The sequence below is a fragment of the Hyla sarda genome, chromosome 4 (genome assembly GCF_029499605.1).
Source record: "Hyla sarda isolate aHylSar1 chromosome 4, aHylSar1.hap1, whole genome shotgun sequence".
In the NCBI taxonomy this organism is placed as follows: Eukaryota; Metazoa; Chordata; class Amphibia; order Anura; family Hylidae; genus Hyla; species Hyla sarda.
Window position 1 is genome coordinate 209,567,896 of NC_079192.1, and position 24,064 is coordinate 209,591,959.

The following is a 24,064-nucleotide window of genomic DNA, read 5'->3' on the forward strand; positions in this document are numbered from 1 at the left end:
TCCCATAGGGACCTATTACACTGCACACACTGATCTTTTACACAGATCACTGGTGTGTATTAACACGCCTGTGATCAGTGTTATCGGCGCTTGACTGCTTCTACCTGGATCTCAGGCCTCAGAATCTGGACCAAAATGTTAATGTTTAACCCCTTAAGGACCCACGACGTACCAGCACTCCCGCTCTATAATGCGCGGCCACGGTGTGGACCCACAACATAGCGGGTCGGGCCCGGCCTCTAACAATGGCCAGGATCCGTTGCTAATAGCGCGGGGCACTGATCGCGGTGCCGCACGCTATTAACCCTTTAGATGCCGCATTCAAAGTTGAACGCTGCGTCTAAAGTGAAAGTAAATCATTGCCGGTTAGCTCAGGGGGCTGTTTGGGATTTCCGCTGTGAAATCACTGCATCCCGAACAGCTGTGAGACAGCAGGAGGTTCCCTTAACTTGACTCCTGGTGTCTGATCGCCGAATGACTGCTCAGTGTCTGAGATCCAGGCATGAGCAGTCAAACTGCAGAATCATTGATCAATGATTTCCTATGAGAAACCATTGATCAGTGTAAAAGATCAGTGTGTGCAGTGTTATAGCCCCCTATGGGAGCTTTAACATTGCAAAAAAAAAAAGTGAAAGAAAATGTGAATAAAGATCATTTAACCCCTTCCCTAATAAAAGTTTGAATCACCCACCTTTTGCCAATTAAAAAAAGTGTAAATAAAAATAAAAATAAACATATGTGGTATATGCGGAAATGTCCAAATGATAAAAAAATATATTGTTAATTAAACCGCACGGTCAATGGCATACGCGCAAAAAAATTCCAAATTCCAAAATAGTGTATTTTTGGTCATTTTTTATATCATGAAAAAAGGAATAAAAAGGGATCAATAAGTCCTATTAATACAAAAATTGTACTGCTAAAAACTCAGATCATGGCGCAAAAAAAGTAGCCCTCATATCGCCCCATACACAGAAAAATAAAAAAGTTATAGGGGTCAGAAGATGACAATTTTAAACGTATACATTTTCCAGCATGTAGTTATGATTTTTTCCAGAAGTACGACAAAATCAAACCTATATATGTAGGGTATCATTTTAATCATAAGGACCTACAGAATAAAGAGAAGGAGTGATTTTTAGAACAGAAGCCCCCAAAAGTTATAAAATGGCGTTTGTTTTTTTTTCAATTTTGTCTCACAATGATTTTTTTTTTCCGTTTTGCTGTAGATTTTTGGGTAAAATGACTGATGTCATTACAAAGTAGAATTGGTGGCACAAAAAATAAGCCATCTTATGGATTTTTAGGTGCAAAATGTAAAGAGTTAGGATTAGGTAAGAAGGAAAAAACGAAAATGCAAAAACTGAAAAACCCCGGGTCCTTAAGGGGTTAATTTGTTAATTTGACAGCAGTCAGAGAACTTGAAGAAGAAAGTAGGAGCTTTAAAAAAAAAATGTAAAAAAAATTGCATAACGTTGCATAACTACAACAAGTAAACTCTTTTTATTTATTTATTTATTTATTTATTTTTGCATAAAACCAGAAAACTTCCAAAATAAATAAACTCATCGTTAAACTCATTAAACTTGTCTAAGGCTTCATTCATATGTAGTATTTTGGTCCCCTCATTTTGTAACTTATTATTTTTTTTTTTTTTTGGTCAGAAGCGGGTCAAATCTTTTCAACATGTGTTTGGTTTACTCCTGTTTTGGTAAAAAATATTGACCAAAATGAGGACCAAGTACTGATGAAAATATTGTGTGAACTGCTGTAAATAGTAATATATACTGTGTATTTCAAAACCACATGCTAGATATACCTTATTGTAAATGTTTTTTTCTAACAGACCAATATGTAATAGGATTCTACTTAATTTAATAGCCCTCCTGCACTGACTAATGCGGCCCCTAAGGACTTGTGTGACTTATTGCTCCTTCACACATTCATGCTTTTTTGTTTAAATGTTGTTTTACATCTTCTTCCGTTATACAAAAGGATTTAAACTTTTTATATTAATGACTTGTGGTGTTATAAACTGTTCTGGAGTTTGGAGTTATAATATTCCCAAACTGACACATTATACCTTTTAAAGAGTATAATAATTTATTTGCAGATTATGGTGGAAAATAAGTATTTGGTAAATAACAACATGTTAATCTCAATACATTGTTATATACCCTTTGTTGGCAATGACAGAGTTCAAACATTTTCTGTAAGTCTTCACAAGGTTTTCACACACTGTTGCTGGTATTTTGGCCCATTCCTCCTTGCAGATCTCCTGTAGAGCAATGATGTTTTGGGGCTGTCGATAGGCAACACGGACTTTCAACTCCCCCCAAAGGTTTTCTATGGGGTTGAGATCTGGAGACTGGCTAGGCCACTCCAGGACCTTGAAATGCTTCTTACGAAGCCACTCTTTCATTGTGCAGGCAGTGTGTTTGGGATCATTGTCATGCTGAAAGACCCAGCCATGTTTCATCTTCAATGCCCTTGCTGATGGAAGGAGGTTTTCACTCAGAATCTCACAATACATGGCCCCATTCATTCTTTCCTTTACACGGATCAGTCATCCTGGTCCCTTTGCAGAAAAGGCATCTTTGGATGCAACTCAGCATTCTTTCTCCTCCAAACACGACGAGTTGAGTTTTTACCAAAAAGTTTTATCATCCAAATGCTCTTTAGCAAACTTCAGATGGGCCCAGACATGTACTGGCTTAAGCAGGGCGGTACAACTGGCACTACATGATTTGATTCCCTGGTCGCGTAGTGTGTTACTGAAGGTAGCCTTTGTTACTTTGGTCCCAGCTTTCTGCAGGCCATTCACTAGGTCCCCCTGTGTGGTTCTGGGATTTTTGCTCACTGTTATTGTGATCATTTTGACACCATGGGGTGAGATCTTTCGTGGAGCCCTAGATCGAGGGAGATTATCAGTGGTCTTATATGTCTTCCATTTTCTAATAATTGCTCCCACAGTTGATTTCTTCACACCAAGCTGCTTGCCTATTGCAGATTCAGTCTTCCCAGCCTGGTGCAGGTCTACAAAATTAGTTTCTGGTGTCCGTCGACAGCTCTTGGTCTTGGTCATAGTGGAGTTTGGAGTGTGACTTTTTGAGGTTGTGGACAGGTGTCTTTTATACTGATAACAAGTTCAAACAGGTGCCATTAATACAGGTAACGAGTGGAGGACAGAGGAGACTCTTAAAGAAGAAGTTACAGGTCTGTGAGAGCCAGAAATATTGCTTGTTTATAGGTGACCAAATACTTATTTTTCACCATAATTTGCTAATACATTTTTGTAAAATAAGACAATGTAATTTTATGGATTTTTTTCTCATTAAATCTTTCATAGTTGAGGTATACCTATGATGAAAATTACAGGCCTCTTTAATTTTTTTAAGTGGGAGAACTTGCACAATTGGTGGCTGACTTAATACTTTATTGCCCCACTGTACTACCCAATGACTGCAGCTAAATCTATTGCTAAAACTAAGAGTCTTGCTATGCATATGTATCTTCGTGTGACTAGCATTATATGTGTATTGTGCAGACCAAATTTACAGTGCATAGTTTCCATCTCTGCCCCTTTCATAGAGTATATAAACATTTGAAACTGTTAGAAACCATATGATCTATGCCTGATTTTTATTTTTGTGTATCAGATTCAGATGACTGGCTATACCATAAAAATGATGAAAGCTATTAAAAACAAACAAGAGGTCATTCCTCTACAGTTTGTTTTCTTTTACTGGGGCCACTATTTAAACAGTTTTCTTGGATAAGAATTTGAGTCAAACAAGCTTTGATCAGAGATTTTGAATCTAAAAAGTATATGGAAATAATCAGATTCATAAAAGGCATGGTAATGGTTGATGTAACACATTTTATGTTTCAGAGTATATGGAAACTGTTCTCATCAAAAATAAAGGTTAGGCATTGTATAAAAATATGTTTTATGTGATTTTGTCATTTTTAAGATCTCTTCTTTCAATGTTTATATTGACAAGATGAAACATTATCCTGCCCATGTGATAGACACACAGGCACACACAACTTTTTGTGAGAAAGCTCTGATAAGAGTATTGTACCTCGAAAGTTCTGAGAACCTTTTAAAATAATAAAATGACCAGGAAATATAATCACTCAGTATGGGTAGGAAAATCTCTTAAAATAACAGCTAATAGACAAAGGAGTTTAATAATTTAAATAGATGGATTAGACAAGAAATAACTATAGGGGACACAGATAAAGTGATCAAAACTGGGACACTTTAGGGGCCCACAGTTTAGCCATCTAAGTAAGCAGCATGAAGATAACATTTATATTATTATATTATTATATTAGCACATTAATATAATCATACTAAACAGAGATATCTCTATACAAATGAGTATATTTAGATTTATAGTAAACCTTCCAGTTAAAATATTTAACCCCTTAAGGACGTGGGGGTTTTCCATTTTTGCATATTCATTTTTTCCTCATCACCTTCTAAAAATCATAACGCTTTCAATTATGCACATAAAATCCCATATGATGGCTTATTTTTGCACCACCAATTCTACTTTACAGTGACCTCAGTCATTTTACCCAAAAATCCATGGCAAAATGTAAAAAAAAAATATTGTGCGACAAATTGAAGAAAAAAAAAGCCATTTTGTAACTTTTGGGGGCTTCCGTTTCTACTCAGTAAATTTTTAGGTACAAACTACACCTTATCTTTATTCTGTAGGTCCATATGGTAAAAATTATTCCCTACTTATATAGGTTTGATTTTGTCATACTTCTGAAAAAAATCATAACTACATGCAGGAAAAATTATATGTTAAAAATTGTCATCTCCTGACCCCTATAACTTTTTTTAATTTTCTGTGTAGGGGCCGGTATGAGGGCTCATTTTTTGCGTCGTGAACTGAAGTTTTTATTGGTACCATTTTTGTATTGGTCTGACTTTTTGATCGCTCTTTATTAATTTATTCATGATCAAAAAAGCGACCAAAAATACGCTATTTTTGTCTTTGGAATTTTTTTGCGCGTACGCCATTGACCGTGCGGTTTAATTAACAATATATTTTTATAATCTGGACATTTCTGCATGCAGCAATACCACATATGTTTATTTTTATTTACACAGTTTGTTTTTTTTATGGGAAAAGGAGGGTGATTTGGACTTTTATTAGGCGAGGGGTAAATTACCTTTAGTCACTTTTTTTTCACTTTTTTTTGCAGTGTTATAGCTCCCATAGGGGGCTATAACACTGCACACACTGATCTTATACAGTGTTCACTGCAAAGCCATAGCTTTGCATTGATCAGTGTTATAGGCAGTCGATTGCTCAAGCCTGGATATGTGACTTGGAGCAATCAATCGCCGATCGGATATGACGGAGGCAGGTAAGGGGACCTCCGCTCGCATCCTAGCTGATCGGGACATTGCGTTTTTATCGCGATGGTCCCAATCAGCCCGACTGAGCTGCTGGGAAGCTTTCACTTTCATGTTAGACGCGGCGATCAACTTTGATCGCCGTGTCTAAAGGGTTAATTGTGCGCGGCACAACGATTGTTGCCACACGCTATTAGCCCAGGGTCCCAACTATCAGCCACCAGGACCAACCCAGTATGACGCGGGGTCACGGCATGACCCCACGTTATATACTGGGACCAGGCGCAGTGCATAGAGGTACGCCCTACATCCTTAAGAGGTTAAATGGTTCTGGGACATATATTTTTAAGGGGAACTCTGGTACTATCCACAGAATAGGGGTTAAGTGTCTCATCGTGGGGGTCCGACCATTGGGACCCCAGTGATCTCCTGCCTGGTACCCCTTTGTTCTGAAGCTTTGTTTTCAGAACACCAGCTCTTCTCTCACTCAGGGCGGCCATGGTCGACACATTCCCTTATATGTAGATCTATGGGAGAGTCAGAGATACAGCACTTGTGTACCTCTGGCTCTGCCATAGAGATACATGGAGGGGGTGTTTTGACCACTGCTTTGTGTGGTGGATGAAAATAATCTAATGATGGCTCCGAAATTATCCTTTTTCCAAATAGGGGAAGGGGTAATAGCTTTTCTATGTGTGTGGTATAGAGAGAGGCAGATCACCTTCACTTGGTAGCTTAAATATGCAGCATTCTGTTAATTACCTTTTGCAGGTCACCTTGGAAATGTGACCTTGTCACACAGTGTTCTGGTGGTCTCTTTCTTTATTAGGCATTGTAAATATTTTCTTATCCTACTGTGTTTTTATCATGTAAGGTGTGATGCTCATGCTTTGTGTCACTCAGCTGCCTTAGCTGCTAATTGTCTTAACTTTGCGACTTGTTTAGGAAATTTTGAAGTCTAAACACCATTTCAGTAAGGTATGCCAAGGGGATAATAGTCTGTAATTGCAAAGTGATTTTTTATAGCAAGATTAATACTCAGGAAACTCTGTTCTTGTGAAAGGAAATAATTAGTAGAAGAACGTAGACTGCAGTGTTTGTTCTCCCAATTCGTCAAAAGTAAATATATTATGGAAATAATTGATTGGAGATTGTTTCCTCAATAACATCGCCACTGATTGTAAATCTCCCCCATAAAACTATGGAAAACAATATCCAACTGCAATATATTACAGAAAACATGTTTTTAACCATACAAACACAAACTGAGTTTATATGGAAAGCCACAAGGCTAGATTGTATACATTGTAAAGTATAACTCCCAATTTCCTTGTTAAGAAGGAAACTGACTGCGTTGGGAAGGATCACCATAATAGGTTTTCTTCTTTATGTGCCCTTTAATTTGTGCAATATAAGAAATTACAAGCTCTAAGCCAGGAAAACGAATATTACTGAATGCCAAGATTATTAAATGTTTGGAGTTGTTTTCTTTAGAATTTTCTATTTGTTAGAGCCCACAATTGAGTTCTTTTTGGGTGGTCCATCTAAAACAAAGGGCCTTCCAGGGAAACACCTTTTAAGAGCTAACATAGATCAATTGGGAATTTCTTTTAAAAATTGTTGACCTATAGGTAAAAATACAAAAGATTTTTCAGGCTATGACATATTTAGATCATAAACATGTTTTTGACTTTGTTTAATGGAAGGGGAATATAATGCCAATATAATTCACAAGAAATCTTAGGGTTTTAGTTTGCAAGAAAATTTAAAAAGCCCTTTAAATCTTTATATTTTTGGAGGATGACTACTAAGGGGCTCATACATTTTCATATGACTCACTGTCTTTCTCCGGAACATAACACAAATCCTATCCAGCTGCAGGGTAGGCTAAGTTCACAGGGTAGGCTGTTGTGCTCCTTCCCATTCTGGAACCGCTCTGCTTTTTTGCGCCAAACGGACCCAAAACGGGTCAGAACTGACACCACCAGATCACAACTGACATCACAATCAGATTCAATTGACTTCAATGGAATCTGTTGGGGATCCTGTATTTTACTGGTGTTGATCAAGGAAAAAAATAGGACATGAACTATTTTTTTCGCCACTCAACTCTCGATGTTCTGAGTGACAAGACGACAGAGCCCATTTACTGGAGCACAATAGCAATTTGAATGAGCCCTTAGGATCATCAGGTTTTATTATTTGTAGGGAGTAAGAATTGACCAATCCCTATTTGCTTCTTTGAACTTCCTTTTGTACAACATAGCAGATTTGTTTGCAACTGTGCCAAAATATTGTTGTCATTTGCCGTCTAACATGACCTTTTTTTACATTTATAATGAGTTTTACACACTTTTCTGCCACAGCTGAAAAAAAAGAGACCTAGAGACCTGCCCTTGGAAAAGGTAAATGGTCTCAGGTAAATGGTTTAAGGTGCAACACAGTATGTCAAAAATATGCTATAATTATGGTGAAAGAGTCTGGCAAAGTTTGAGCCAGCTCATAGTTGGTCTTAACTTGCCTTTTTGATAAATCTAACACATTCATCGACTGCCTAGTCTACATTTACACTACGTAAGAACTAGGCAAAAAAAAAAAAAAAAGAATCTCCTGCCTGTGTTGGTCATAAAATGTTTTTTTCTTGCAACAGAACAAGCCAAAAGCCACCAGTACTTAGCCATCATTGAAGGAAAAAAGTTTTAAAATGCAAGTTCCTTGAGTGAAAATAGTATTCTGATGTGGTGTTCTTTATACTTTCAGATGATCCACATAGACAGAGTTTGGAGGAGAAGATAATCTATGGTGTGGAGAACAGCAGTACATTCCTAGAGTGCAGCCCAAAATCACAGAGAGCCACAGTATTCTGGCAATTCAAGAAGCAGAATGATGAAAAGAAAGAAGAGGTAAATAAAACTTTTTCTGCTACCTTTGAAATAAATGTAATGACTGGTAAACAAGTTGGAGTTGGCAGTGCTAGGTAGTCTCTGTATTTTATCATTGTACTAAATGGAAAATTAAATATACTAAACTAAATAAACTAATATGCATTAGTTAATATACCTTCCTATTTCAATAGCAATATAAACATGGTCGATCATTAAACTCCATTTAGTGCAGTCCAGGCTTAGTGGAGCATATTGTACTCCCCTCATAGGTGCATACCACGTACGTACATCTACATGGTGTACCATTGTGTTCCTATTATAGTCTTAAGGACCTAGTTACTGTGAAAGGCCAGCCAAAAGTACACACCTGCTGTTGTAGAAAAATACTGTTTTAAGCATTGTGGAGCGTATTGTCCTCTCCTCATATACGCACTATGTATGCCAGGCAGAGAAGTGCCAGGACGTGCACAGAGGAGTGGCAGAGGCCTAAATTCATCAGACACAGGCAGAGATCGCAGCAGACTAGGGGCGAGTGGCAGCAGGGGTCGCAGTGAGAGGCCTGAGCTCCTGGTATCAGCTAGTGGTCGTGTCTAGACCAGCAACCCATCTGCCATCATTGATTGGTTAACACGGTCATCCACTTCATCACAAGTGACATCTGACACCCCCAGTCAACAGTCGGTGGGTTTCTCAGATACAACCCTTAGTTGGCATGGCCCGGGAGCAGTCTCTGTCCTTCCATTGCCTCTGTCCTATGCTGTTCCCTCTCCTTAAGAAGTTTCTTATGCTGTGGGTTCAGCTACACTATTTAGTGAGGACGATCTACAAGAGGACAGTCAGCAGCTACTGCCCAGCCAAGAAGGGCAGGCTGTCTCATACTGCCATCATATGTTCTCCTCATACTGATGCAAACTCCAGGCTGTCTCATACTGCCACCATATTCTCCTCATGTTGATGACAGCTCCAGGCTGTCTCATACTGCCACTGTATGTTCTCCTCATGCTGTTGTCAGCTCCAGGCTGTCTCATACTGCCACCATATGTTCTCCTCATGCTGATGCCAGCTCCAGTCTGTCTCATACTGCCACCATATGTTCTCCTCATGCTGATTCCAGCTTTAGGCTCTCATACTGCCACCATATCTTCTCCTCATGCTGATGCCACCTCCAGGCTGTTTCATTCAGCCCTCATATGTTCTCCTTATGTTGATGCCAGTGCCAGGCTGTGCCATTCAGCCACTATTTGGTCTCCTCTTGCTGCCATCAACTCCAGGCTGTGTAATTCTGCCAGGTTATGGTATCCTCATTCTGCTCCGACCTCCAGGCTGTGTCACTGTGCCGCTATGTGGTCTCCTCATGCTGCTGCCACCTTAAATAAAACTTTTTAGGTTCATCTATTTGAAATCAATTTAAATGTTAAAAAATATCTTTAATATTTTCAATTGTGAGGCCCTATGGTCTGGTCAGGCTGTTGCCACCTCCAGGCTTGGTCATTCAGCCACTATATGGTCTCCTCATGCGGCCACCACCTCCATGCTGTGTCATTCAGCCATTATATGGTCTCCTCATGCTGCCACCACCTCCACGCTGTGTCATTCAGCCACTATATGGTCGCCAACTCCAGGTTCTGTCATTCAGCCACTATATGGTCTCCTCTTGCTGCCACCAACTCCAGGCTGTGTTATTCTGACAGATTATGGTCTCTGTGACAGTGATTCTAATAGCAATGCATCTAACCTGCATGTAACAGTATTATTTCCCTAACACAGCACACTCCCTATGCGTGTTAAGGCAAGGCAAAGTGTTCCATACCCCTATTGAGGCACTGTGTAGCCCATAGCCGTTTTTAACAGCGATTTGGCCCGAATAAATTTGGACCGAACCGAATTTTTTCGTAAAATTCGACGAATTGTCCGAATCAAATTTTTAAAAAATCCGCTCCTATCTAATGTTTACATAGAAACAGGCATTACTCTGGGTTGCTGGGTTTGAAAACTGTAGTACAGTTGCATCAGTTGTTACATTTGAATAAGCTTCTTAGAAACTACTACTAAAATGTCATGTATCAGTATGTTTAAAAACAAAAGAATAGCTTCATCATCAGTTGTGGCTAAACTTTCTGTTGTAATCAAATCCCATTCTTTTGTCCCAGTCTAATTTAATCCCCCGCCAGAACACAGGCTCACTGGATTTTTGTAGAGGTGCATGTTTCTACATAAATTCCTGCACATCAGAGGCTGCCTGTTTGCCTTTGCTGAAATTTTCCTTGCTGTTATTATGCAAAAATGTTCTAATTTCAAATAATTATATATATATATATATATATATATATATATATATATTTTTTTTTTTTTTTTACTTAATACATGCACCCTTCTATATTTTAAATAATGTGTACACTCCAAATATGTTTCTAGATGTTATCCATTATTGTGACCAGCTCCAAATATACTAGGGGAACATAACAGATGAAAAGATACTGGGCCTCATTTACTAAGAGTGTTGAGTTTTTACTAGTGTGAAATGCTGTTTCGGACGGGCAGGATTCCCCTCTATTTAATATGGGAATTCACAGATTTACAAGTCGGGAACATTTTCTCACCAGCTATTTCTAAGTGGAGATTTCCAGCCATTTATTTACAGGATTTTCTGTGAATTCAATAGTAAATAAGTTGGGTTGTGAAACCACGCCCCCTTTGCGAAAGACCACATCCCTTTTTCGGCTTTTCACAATGCAATGTTGGGTTAGTCTGATTTTCCTGATGCACACTGTCGCATACTGCCTGAGACATGTCCCATACAGTCTCGGGCATATCTCAGACATTATGCGCCAAAATAACTTGGAAAAACCCAACAAAAACTAGTGGGTTTTAGCTTAGTAAATAAGGGCCACTGTGTTATAGGTTTTACTTATGACTTTTTGCTAGTCTACAAAAATTTTAACTATGCTCTCATTTTCAACTTTATATTACCAATTTAAATAGCAGACTATTGAGATAAACACATCGTAGATTTCCTTTAGGTACAATAGCAATGTATGGAGGAGTATAAGGATTATGTTTCATGCATTGTTGAGAGAGCTCCACCATATCTGTAGTATCTGTAAAGTGTGTATAAAAAGTTACAGGGCTGGTAATAGACTAAAAATACTTTATTAGGTAATTAGAGCAAGTTGGAAAAGTGATTTTCTTCAGCTGTAAATTTCTTCATTACTACAGTTTCGCCGACACAGATGGTAGTTTTATAGGTATTCTTTTTTTCTTTTCTTCCTGAGATAAGTATTTCTACTATTGTACATATAGGCATGAAATGATTTGTAATCACAATCACAATAACACTACAAAAGTTCTTTTGAAAATATTATGAATTATAATTCCAGAGAACTCAGAGCACATTTATTTATTACACTCACTAGTGTGACAACTAATGCAACACCTCTTATAATAAATATAAATATGCATGCACTTTTTTATAGTAAAATAATGTAGACATCCATAATTGCTGTTATGATAAGTTTGGATATGCAGTTTTAGACCAGGGCAGAGACAACTGTAACAGATGTGTAATGAGCTTGTAGATCTTTGAGCCATATATTGACCCAATAGAAGAACAAAGAAAAAGGTTCCACACCCATTGGTACAGAGTAAAATTATTTATTTAGTACAAAAATATAAAATCCATAAATCCAGTAGTGAAGAGCAAGGCAGATGTTTATAGAGTCCAGAGTGAGATGGTGGACATATGTCACTAGCGTACAGCTTGAGGTGGCTTACTGGTAGTGGCAGGAAGGGGGAGGGCTGGTGGTTAACTGATGTTACTATTGTACTGCATGAGATGGCGGACAGATGTCACTAGCTTACAGCATGAGTTGGTGGACTGGTAGTGGCAGAAAGGTGGTGGGCTAGTGGCTAACTGATGTTACTATTGCACAGCATGAGATGGCAGACAGATGTCACTAGCTTTTGTTACTGGAAAGCCGTGGCAAGCTGGCTGCATAGCTTCTCCTAATACAAATCCAATTTAACCTCCTTCTCAGAAGGTGCGAAAAATTCCCCCACTTTGGGTTTATGCCAAGGGTCTAAGAGTGTGGCTATCATTACTCCTCTCTTCTCTTCAAGCCTACAATATGCTCGTTATTGTACAAGTAGGAAAGCATATACCTAGCTATCTTTGCCAGCTTTTCCGAGGGCCAAGCTTGTTGCACCTCCTTCCCATACTACCAGGGTTGGTCTTGCTCCTCCTTGTCCTAAGCAGTGTCGTCTTGTGTAAGGTACTTGTCTCCTCTCTCTTCCATAAAGTCAATCTCCAAATCCTCCTGAGATGACTGGTTCTGCCAGAATATCACAAAAAAATAAAAAATAAAAATAACAAGAGATTGCTGTAAAAAAGTGCACACCCAAAGAGAATATCAATAAACAATGGAATCTTTATTATGAAAAAACATACATAAATGAATATGTGAGACAACACAAGGACATCTAAAAACAATTAAAAAGCTCATAAAGTGAGCAAAGGACAACATGGAAAGGGGACATGAACCCCCTTTCACCAAATCCCGTCCTGCAGTATATAATGTATAATCAATAAATCTGCTTATCCAAAAGTGCACAGTGCATACAATAAAGTAAATGACCATACAGTAATAAATACCTAAAGTGCACAAAATAAACAAATAGAGATATGACAAATAGGAGGTAGCAAACCACAAATGGAGGAGCAGCTGTATGAAATGATGCAGGACAGGATCATCTGGAAACCCATGCGTTCCGTCACTCACAGGTGACTTCCTCAGGGGTGTTATGCCATTATATTGTACATGATTAATAGTGATACCTGACAGGTGGAGTATCTGTCCGGAGCCCCACATGGTGCTGAGTGCACGCCATGTCTTTGCGTGTACTTCCGCCCACTGTATTGTGTGCGGTGCTTTCGCCCTAGTGAAGGCTAGAGTAAGCATGCACCGGCAGCGTGATTGTGCTGTACACAGTGTAATACGTATTGCGTTGATGCATGGGACTCATAACGAGTCATGTGAATCAGTCATGTGATCACATGGATGTCCCTATACTAGAAGCGTTATGGGAATGTTGCACATGCGCCAGATTGAGGCCAATGTAGTTTAAGCACGTAAGTATGAAGGTACATGACTAACAAGTACATGATATGGGTAAGCATGGCATACAGTTGCACAAAAAAATATTTAAAAAAATAAGAAATAAGAAGGTATGCATATATATATAATATATATACAAGCAAAAAGAAACATAGCCAGCAGAGCAGCCTAATACACGGGTGCACACTGCTATGGCAGATACAGAGTATACAAAAAAAGAGGATTGCAGCAGCACACATTGGTCAAAAAATTTAGGCTCTTAGCGCACTTTTTGATCAAAACGTGTCCCCCATCCACCACGGGGAGGTGGCCTCATTTAGGATGGGACCCTAGCACAAATTCTGAGCCTAACGCTCAAATATCCACTCACCTCTGTTGGGCATATAGCCTCTGACTGGGTGACATGCTGGATCCATAAACAATTTAAAACTCCACCTGTGAAAAAGGGGGAGGGGTGCACAGCTAAAGAGGGTGCCATTGCCCCTGAGTTGTACATACAAGCAAAAAGAAATATAGCCAGCACAACAGTCTAATACACGGGTGCACACTGCTATGGCAGATCACATATACTAGTGCCAATAATGATAAAATATTGAATTATATTATGTGCCATAAAAGTAATGCCATATCACAACACACATCCACATATGGGCAAAAATGTAATAATGTACATAAGTTTATAAACCTCAGTATATTGGTGCCAGTGAGAATAAAACAGTAAATTACATTATATACCGTAAGGATAATGCCACATCGCAACGTACACCAACTTATTTGGTCTGACCAGCAGAACTATAATGCCATGGGAAAACCAATATTTTAATGTAATTTACGGTATATAGGGGTGGTTTATATACAATATCGAGAGCAGCATGCACCATAAAATATGGTATAACAACTAGGGAGCCATTTGTAAAAAAAAAAAATAAAAATAAAAAACAGAGTGCATCATATTCCTAAAGAATAATGCCCCAACATAAAACTTATCAACATGACCAACCTAAATGGTAATATCATATGCTATACTAAATTCAGTGTGGGTATAATAACTACAAATCCATAGAGCATATTACAGAAGTGGCCAGTATACAATATTAGTATGGTGTACCACAGGGAATATAGTATAGCTAATCTGAGGCCATTATGGCTATATGGTGCCAAGTGCACACTAAAATTCCTCACCATATGCTCTAGATACAGCCAGCACAATAGTTATATAACCAGCCTGGTCCTGCCTGTGACTAACCCCCCTAGAATCCCATAGTGATACATACTACAAGGCCACAAGCCAATTGTCAAATTCAAAAGCTATATATATATATATATATATATATATATATATATATATATATAAATGTATGTAGCTCCTGTAAATTATATGGGAGATAGCTCCCAAATCATAAACACCATTAAGTACCAAAAACACCCAAATCCGTATGTCCACAATATCAGCATGGTAAATGTAAATCTGTGGGCCATATGTGGGTAACAAACACCCCTTTTTTTGTTGCATCGTATGGTTCTGCCACAACTCGTAGGGTTTGTTTTGGTTGCTGGGTGGATGTCTCTGTGCTCCTTGGTGTGGTTCAGCTTGCTGAGCCAATTAGAGTCCTCCTGATTGCAGCTGAGGCATATAAAAGGAGGGCCTTTTCACAGTCATTCCCTGCTAGTGATAGTTCTTAGTAACTGACTTAGCAATCTCTGTACTCTCTATTTATTCTGGTTTTGTGACTATTGGCTTGGGTTTTGACTTCCCTTACTGTACTTCGTGCTCTCCTGGTTTAGACTCGGCTCTCTGACTACATATTTTTGTGTGTGCGTGTTTAGGTTTGTTTTCTGGTAGTTGTGTGCCTCCAGCCTTTTCCGACCTTTCGTCAGTTTTGTAGTTTATTGTTTTGAGTTTTTGACTGTCCCTCACTTATTTAGGTAGGGACCGCCTCTGTGGTTGTGGACCCGTTATTTAGGATGGGTATGCAAGTAGGCAGAGATAGAGGGAGTGGGTGAGCTCAGGGCTGCACTTTATCCCTGCCCATACATGACACCTCCTTTTCTGGTCCCACTCCTACCTTATCCAACTTCTCCTCCTCAAGTAGAACATCCGTACTGCTGCAATCGAGATGTGAAGTCTACTCCATCCCTCCTTCTACTATCATCGCCATCAGCAACTGCTTTCCTTACGGACATATCTTGTAGCCTCCTCAAACGGCATGAGCATGGGACATGTATCCCTGAGCTGTAAATGACACTGGCTCTAAAAATTGTCTTGCTGTTGCATGAGAAAGTTGGTCAATGCTTTGCATTGTTGGTAGAGGTGGTCCAACATGTGTAAGGTGGAATTGGGGAAGACCGTTTTGGCGCTGTTGGTGAAGCAAGTCATGTTTAAAAGCATACGAACGGCTAAACCAAATGCAAATTTTCATGCATGTAAACACCACTGTCTTTAAACCTGGACAAGTTTTCAAGAAACGTTTGACCGCAAGGTTTAGCACATGTGCCAAACAGGGAGAGTGACATTATCGGTGACATGTCCCAATTTCAGCTCATGACCTGTGAACCAGTGTGAAACCTCTTGTTGCAGACAGAGCAACAGCTCCTCCACTGTGTGGGCCACTGCTGCATGTTCGGGTTCTATAATGTGATATGGCAATGTCCAAGACCATTTCCAGAGTAAAGTACCTATATGATACTACAGGTTTATTGTGAGATGTTCTAGGTTAGACTTGATAGACTCTTGTCTTTTTTCATCTTTACAAATTATGTAACTATATTCTAGACAAAGTTTTGAGCAGACTTCTTATAACAGTATTTTAGAGACCCCCAGGGTAGATGCCCCTATTGCCATGCAATTTTATGTTTCTGATGTGTGCAGTTTCTAAAGTAAACCTTCCAGAAACATTTCCCTGAATATACCGTATGTGGTTTGTACTACAAATGTATTAAAACAAACTGTATCTGTCAAACAAATATATTAGTTAAATGATTTTCCATGCATTTTCATTGATTTTCCAATTGATGTTTAAGTTTTTAAAATCAACAAATTGCATAACTTTCCTTTTATTCTCACTTTTTACAGGTAAGAGTGGATGATCGTACCATTAAAACAGATCATGGTCTTCTCATCCGCACCTTAAAGAAGAAAGATTCAGGAATCTATTATTGTATTGCAGTAGAGCATGGATTTATGCAAACACTCCTTAAAGTAACTCTAGAAATTATTGATACTGAACATCTAGATGAACTTCTGCACAAAGATGAAGATGGAGAACACCAGAAGCACAAAGAACCATCAAATAACATGTCACCCACACAGAAGATCTGGTATAGAGACTTCATGCAGCTCATAAACCACCCAAATCTCAATAGTATGGATGAATTTTGTGAGCAAGTATGGAAAAGAGACCGCAAACAACGTCGGCAAAAAAATGCCAATGCCCAGGTTAGCCCCAACAAATGGAAGCACATACAAGAAAACAAGAAGGGCAGAAACAGGAGGACCCATGAATTTGAAAGGGCACCAAGGAGTGTCTAATCCACATTACCTCTTCAAACCTCATCCGAGTAGGATTTGTATAGACATTAAACTGGAAAATGCAATATTCATGAATCTTTTCATGGCATTATTTGGATGTTTACAGAGTGGAAGGTTCACACAACTTTCTACTAAGTCTAAATAAAATACATTAGTAACTTTCCAAATAGACTTAGACTACATAGACAAAATGTAAAATTTTAAAGACAAAGTTTCACAGCTTGGTTTTCCCATTTCTGAAGCAATCCTCATCAGATTTTTCCATTTATTTCCTTTTCCAAGGAGAAACAGTTAGTTTACCTTCTTGCCATTGAAATGAGAAAAGCCTAGCATCAGTCGTCAACACCGGTCTGGAACTACCGGTAGATGACATTCACTATCCTTCTTAAAAATAAGCTCATATTGTACACTTACAGTAACTTGCTTTTTGTCTAACCACCATGTGCATATTTGTATGATAAGATAAGATGATGCCTGGGAATGTACAAAACCCAAACCTTAAACTGCAACAATAACTTGGCTGCTCCCAAGCAAACAAGTTGAGCTTACTGATCTACTACTGATATCTTCAACCAGCTTTGACCTTAAGTTTTAATGTACTAAATCTAATTTAAACGTACCATGACAAATATGCAGTAAATGTCATTTGTTATTCATTCTATTTTTTTTACTAGTTGTAGCACATTCTTTTTTTTGTCTTGCACGATTTTTTTCTTAAAAAATGAAAATATTTTTATTTTATTTTTTGTCTTAACATTTTTATTTTAAAGAGTAATGCATTGAATACTTAACAAGGGGGTGATGTGTCATATCATGGAGATAACAACACATTTTGTAGTTAAAAGGAAACTCTACATACAAAAATAAAGAGAACAGATATTCTGATGAAACAATGTTTTGGATCCAAGGTCTGTCTAACCTAAATGAAAACAGTATAGACTGCTAAAATTTGAAGATTAGCAATGCCTTCCTGTTCAGAATTTTCTACATTTAGCTTCTTTGGAGACTGAGTGGCATTACTAATGCATAAAATACAGTAGTTATGCCAATCACTTTCGTAATAATTGCCTGGTTATAGTTGTTAAAATGAAATCTGTTCATAAGCTTTTGATATGTTATATAGAAAATGCATCCAAATATTCTGCCCATCTTCTTAAATATCCAAAAGAGTTGATTGTTCCAATAAGAAATTGTAAAACAAGGGTTTAGAAATATATGTGTTGTGTTATCTAGACATATAAACATTGTTATAGATGGCATTTTGTAGACTTACAGTATACATGTATTACTTGACTTGCATATGAGATACAGACATGTCAATTTTGGGATCTGGCTATGCAATCTTATAAATTTATAGCTGTCCAAATTAGCTAAATTCTATGAAGTTTCATAAACTATGCCACTTTTGCCTATGGGCTAGATCTGGCATTGCATCATAGTCATATTTTATTGCATGGGGCTAAGCTGCAATACCAGATACTACCCAAGAGATTGTGACCATGTTATGAATAAAGGCAACCATGTCTTTAAAGAAGATCTAGTCAAAACTGTATAGAGCAAGGCCAGAATAACATTAGAAATGTTTACTGACCTACGATAGCCACATTCAAAATTCACAGACAAATAGGTCTATGAATTTTAAATGTGAGTATCTTGGCTCAGTAAACATTTCCAATGTTATTCTACGAGAAACATATTTTGCCTTTATTCATTTATTAAAGGGGTATTCCAGGAAAAAACTTTTTATATATATGTATATATATATATATATATATATATATCAACTGGCTCCAGAAAGTTAAACAGATTTGTAAATTACTTCTATTAAAAAATCTTAATCCTTTCAGTACTTATGAGCTTCCGAAGTTAAGGTTGTTGTTTTCTGTCTAAGTGCTCTCTGATGATACCTGTCTCGGGAAACTCCCAGTTTAGAAGAGGTTTGCTATGAGGATTTCCTTCTAAACTGGGCTTTTCCCGAGACAGGTGTCATCAGAGAGGATTTAGACAGAATAGAACAACCTTAACTTCAAAAGCTCATAAGTACTGAAATGATTAAGATTTTTTAATAGAAGTAATTTACAAATCTGTTTAACTTTCTGGAGCCAGTTGATATATAAAAAACGTTTTTTTCCTGGAATACCCCTTTAAGGGGGAGAGATGATGAATGAATGAATGAATAAATAAATAAAGGATCCTTTTGTAACAAAGACTACTATAAAGTTGAGTTTACTATTTTACATGGCAACATATAGAATTATATTTTTTTTATATACCGTATTTATCGGGGTATACCACGCACCGGCCTATAACACGCACCCTCATTTTACCAAGGATATTTGGGTAAAAAAAGTTTTTTACCCAAATATCCATGGTAAAATGAGGGTGCATGCGCCGCGCCGTGCAGCGCATAGCAACGACGAAGGGGACGCACGCCGGAGGCCTGCAACAGCGCGGACCCGACCCAGGTAATTATGCCACCGGGGATGGGGGGAGGCAATGGGGCAGCGGCGCCAGCAATGGGTGCCGCTGCCCCTTCTCTCCCCCTGGCTGTCGGCGCCGGTTCTTTCCCCCTGGCTATCGGCGCCGGCAATGGGGCGCCGGCACCGATAGTCAGGGGGACAGAACGGACAGCGGCGCCGATAGCCAGGGGGGTGAGAAGGGCCGGCAGCAGCGCTCTAGACCCCAGGAAAGGCAGGGGGAGAGAAGCGGGCAGCGACGGCCTCTCTCCCCCTGCCTTTCCTGGGGGTGTATCGGCGTATAACACGCACATAGACTTTAGGCTAAAAATTTTAGCCTAAAAAGTGCGTGTTATATGCCGATAAATACGGTACATAAGAAAACTAAGAGTGGCATTTCATACACTGTCCTTATGTAACACTCTTCTCATGTCTGCTGCAGTGGCGGTTCACGCATTTCAGTAAATCCTGCATATCTAAGGCTACCCATTTAGCAGCCTTAGAAATCTATGCCAGCTCAGTTGGCATAGATTTGAAACAGCAATTTACACCAGATTTTGAATCATAAATGTAAATACATTTTGTGCTAGGAGAGGCCGTGTCCCACCACACAAAGCCACACCCCATTCCTGGCCACTTGACGAGTGCATTGCTAAAAAAAAAAATATATATTTTTTTTTATTTCCGGTTTGCACCAAGCAAAGCCAGTAATAAGTTCCTCCCTTTGTCTGATCCACATTTTAATACATGATAATAACCTCACTATTCTCAAATTATTATTTAATTGTATTAGCACAAGTGACATTTAAGTTGTCTCTTATAGAATGTTTATTTTTATAGGTAAATGCACAAATGACAATTATACTTTTCTGGGAATTTGTGCTATTTTTACCTTATAATCAGCATTATATAATTAAAAACTAGTAATAATTGGTATACACTTGCACTAGTTTCAATTTATCATGAATGGTAACATTTAAAATTTTTAGGCCGTGTTGCAGAAGAGCCACCACTATCACCTTAATAGAAAAATGTATTTCCCAGTATATTCTTTGGGCAAAATGACAGTTTAATTACTTTTTTGTAGATATGAACATTTGTAATACCACTCAATGTAGCCTTAATATTGTTTTGAGGCTAACCACTGACTTTACTATTAGCAGACTGTCTGCCATAGGGGTAAATAAGGATGAGATGACTTTATATTTCAAACCATATATTTTTTTGTAATCCCTGAGAAATGCTTCCATTTTGTTAATTCTTCTGCCTTAGAAATAACATTGTCATTTGGTCACCTGGACGAGGCATGTCTATGGTGGTGTCAAATCATTGGCCAGCTAGCAGTTATGGCACATTTCTGACCAGCATTAGTGACATATTGTGATTTCCAGATATCAAATTTATAAAGAAGACCTTTGTTTCCTCCTTCTAGTCATTACTATTACTCTTATATGTTCCACTGTTACTTGTAATACTCTCAGAAGAAAGGTTGTCAGTCAACCACTGATCTTTACATAGAGTATAAAGGCGTCTCTATTTATAGACAGGTTATTTTTGAATGCTGTATGTAATGGCATCATCTATCCATAGCTTTACTACAAATTGTTTAAAGGAGAATTAACTCATGTTATTATAGATTGTGATCCTTCTTTAGTCTTTATGAGGCCAATGGGATGCTAAGTAATTAACACATCTAACCATTTATTCTATTTACTATATTACCTGTTAAAACATGTTGGAAGTCTAGTACGTGAACAAGAAAATACAAGTATTTAGTTTTGTTTTTTTTTCTAAACCATGATCACAGTACAGACCATCTGCAGTATATTTATTTCCCTTCTCATTCGTATGGCATAGTGAACATAACATACTAAGATATTATTATATTGTAAATTGATTATGATCTTTTATTAATTAAATAGAAAACTAGGTTTGGGGAAAAAAAATCTTTATTAGAACAGTAGAATATGGAAAAGATTTGTGGCCATATCCTTGGATCCAAAACATGTATTTTCAGAATATTTGAATGTCACTTTCCTTTCTTTCTTTTCCTTTTTTATTTTATTTTTTGCAATGGTTGTGGTAGCACAATGTGGTTTTAACCCTATCAAGACACCGGTGTGTCAGCAGCACAATAATTTTATTTATCCTGTTACTTATACAGTACATGACCAATGGGATATGCACAGCTATCCAGCGTGCAGTAGTTGTTAAATACGTTTGCTCTAGCTAAGCAATGGAGCCGAAAATGGTAAGCACATATCTGTAAATAGATAGTTCTGTACATTTTCTAACTTGTCTTCCACTGCCATATTCATCATGAACCATATAACATGACAATGCTTCAATATTGGACAACAATGATAAATATTGTGCAAAACGTGGCTTTGCATTTACTGTACAGACTCAAGGCCCACTTAGAGCAACTACTGTATGTAAAAAAAGACCTCAGAACAACTATTTGCATGTGAAGAAAGTCTCTGATCCCATTTTATGCAGTATTTAGTGATATCAATGGTATGTGTTTAAATAGTTTGGTTTTGCTACCTGAACATTAGCCAAAAGAGATGTAAATATTTTTCAATAGTTAGGGAGGTACAGTGTAATGTACTGATAACCATAGGTACTCCATTTCAATGTGCTCACGTACAAATATAATCATACAGTACAAAGCCCAAATGTCAGCCACATACTCTGGCCTAGCAGTGGTAATTTTGCTGTTTTAATGTGTTTCTATCAACAAGCCGAAGAACAAAGTGCTTATGTTTCATTGTTAATATGTATTAATGCATTGTATGGGGGAATTAAAAAAAAAAAAAACTGGAGAGGAAATGTATTAAGACTTGCTGCTGTAAATTATTCTTTTTGGCATGTATTCAATTGTTAAATAAACATTTCTTCAAAATAACCTAAATGATATATCGTCATGAACTAAAGAGAAATTGGCCAGTTTGTCTTATGCCTACTGTACGTGTCTAGGTTATTGTGTCATAAAAACACATTCAGTTTCTTAGAAAAAACCTAGAGGTACTACTTAGGAGAATGAATTGTGTAGATGGAAGGTGGAATTTGGTGTCTGTGTCTATGGCTGCATAATGCTTGTACAACACGTGTAGTACAGTATACTGATGAAAGTGTGCACAGTAGTAAATAGTAATAACTCAATCCTATAGAAGGGATTGTAAAGGGATGTTCTTATCTGCCTTGCAAAGCACAAAGCAGTGGCTCCTCTTCTATCCAGGGAGGGCTTCTGGTCTGTGATTGACACTTGAGACACTCTGGTAGTGTGCAAGCTACTAGCACTTTGCATGGCTTACTGGCAAAGTACAGCTTACACACAAGCAGAAGAGCCTGTGTCAGTGATTTGTTTACATAAAGGTAGGGTTCTTTGCAGAGAGAGTGTGTGGTGTCAGCAGTAGCCTGTTGACTACTTTAGAGTAAGGAGAGGTGGTCTGTAACTGAGACGAGTAGTAAACAAGAAGCATTGAAAAGCAGCTGTAACATGAAAATGAGGCAATTTTGAAAATGATGTATATATTTACAAAAGTGTATAACTTTGCTTGCCCTACAGTTTAAAATCAGTTTATGGAGATTAAAATACCCCTTTAGGTCAGCATTAATGAAATGTGATATTTGCCAGAAAGTCAATGGGATTCTCACACTAACTTTAGCTCTCTGCACACATCTTTATATTTCATTATAGAGACTGAAAACCTTAATGGGGTTACTTCGGCCCTAAGACATCTTATCCCCTATCCAAAGAATAGGGGATAAGATGCCTGATTGGGGGGGTCCCGATGCTGGGGACCCCCACAATCTCGCATGCAGCACCCACCTGTGGGAGCTGCACGCAGCGCTGCAGCCTCTGAGTCTGCCGGGTCATGACTACGATGCCGGAGTATCGTGACATCACTACTCTGTCCCCGTGTGATGTCCCCATAATGCAAGTCTATGGGAGGGGGTGTGGTGGCCCTTATGCCCCCTCCCATAGACTTGAATTGCGGGGGTGGGGCGTGACGTCACATGGGGCGGAGTCGTAACATCACAATACTCCAGCCCTGTAGTCGTGACCCAGCAGACTCAGAGGCTGCAGCACTGCAAGGGACTATTTATTGCAATCTTTGGGATGCAAATACTGAACAGTGCTATGCATATGCAGAAGCCAGACCAGAGAAGAAGACTGTAGGAGCTAGCCGGAGCAGTGTGTGAAGCTCCGCCAGCCATTTAACACATCGGATCACCCATGATGGCACCACGGGTGGTCCGTTGTGTCAGCATTGATTACGGCATCTGAAGGGTTAATGGCAGACTTAAGTGGGATTGCTGATGTCTGCCATTATCCATGAGGTCCTGGCCAGCTGGTTCCAGTCACTGTGTCGGGTGACACAGTGATCGCGGAGCAGCATGGAGTACATGTATGCCGCGTGCCCTCTGGTATGAATTTTAACACATTAAGTATGACTATTTGTTGCCAGATGCCTGCTAGTGTTAAAATGCCCATGGAGGTATCAGAAGACGCAGTGGATTTTTCCAAGAGGGCCAAACAAATTATGCCTTTTTGAGAGTAAGAACAAATTTTGAGTCTTAGTGAAGATGCCATACATTTTTCCAAGTGTTCCAAAAATTCTCCCTTTTGGGAGTTGCAACAGGATTGATGTCCAAACATAGTGAATCAGAAATATCTTTTGTATGAAAAGAAAAAA

The 24,064-nt window shown here is 38.5% G+C and overlaps 1 protein-coding gene across 3 annotated transcripts in view; it reads left to right on the forward strand.

Moving 5' to 3' along the window:
* Nucleotides 1-18,650, forward strand: part of SEMA3A (semaphorin 3A) — a 265,980-nt gene extending 247,330 nt beyond the window's left edge. For all 3 annotated transcript variants that reach the window (XM_056573400.1, XM_056573403.1, XM_056573401.1), the window contains exons 16-17: nt 8,141-8,283; nt 16,450-18,650. In XM_056573400.1, coding sequence (XP_056429375.1) covers nt 8,141-8,283; nt 16,450-16,905 — 599 coding nt within the window. In that variant the 3' untranslated portion in view covers nt 16,906-18,650. The remainder of the gene's footprint in view (nt 1-8,140; nt 8,284-16,449) is intronic.
* The last annotated feature ends 5,414 nt before the right edge of the window (nt 18,651-24,064 follow it).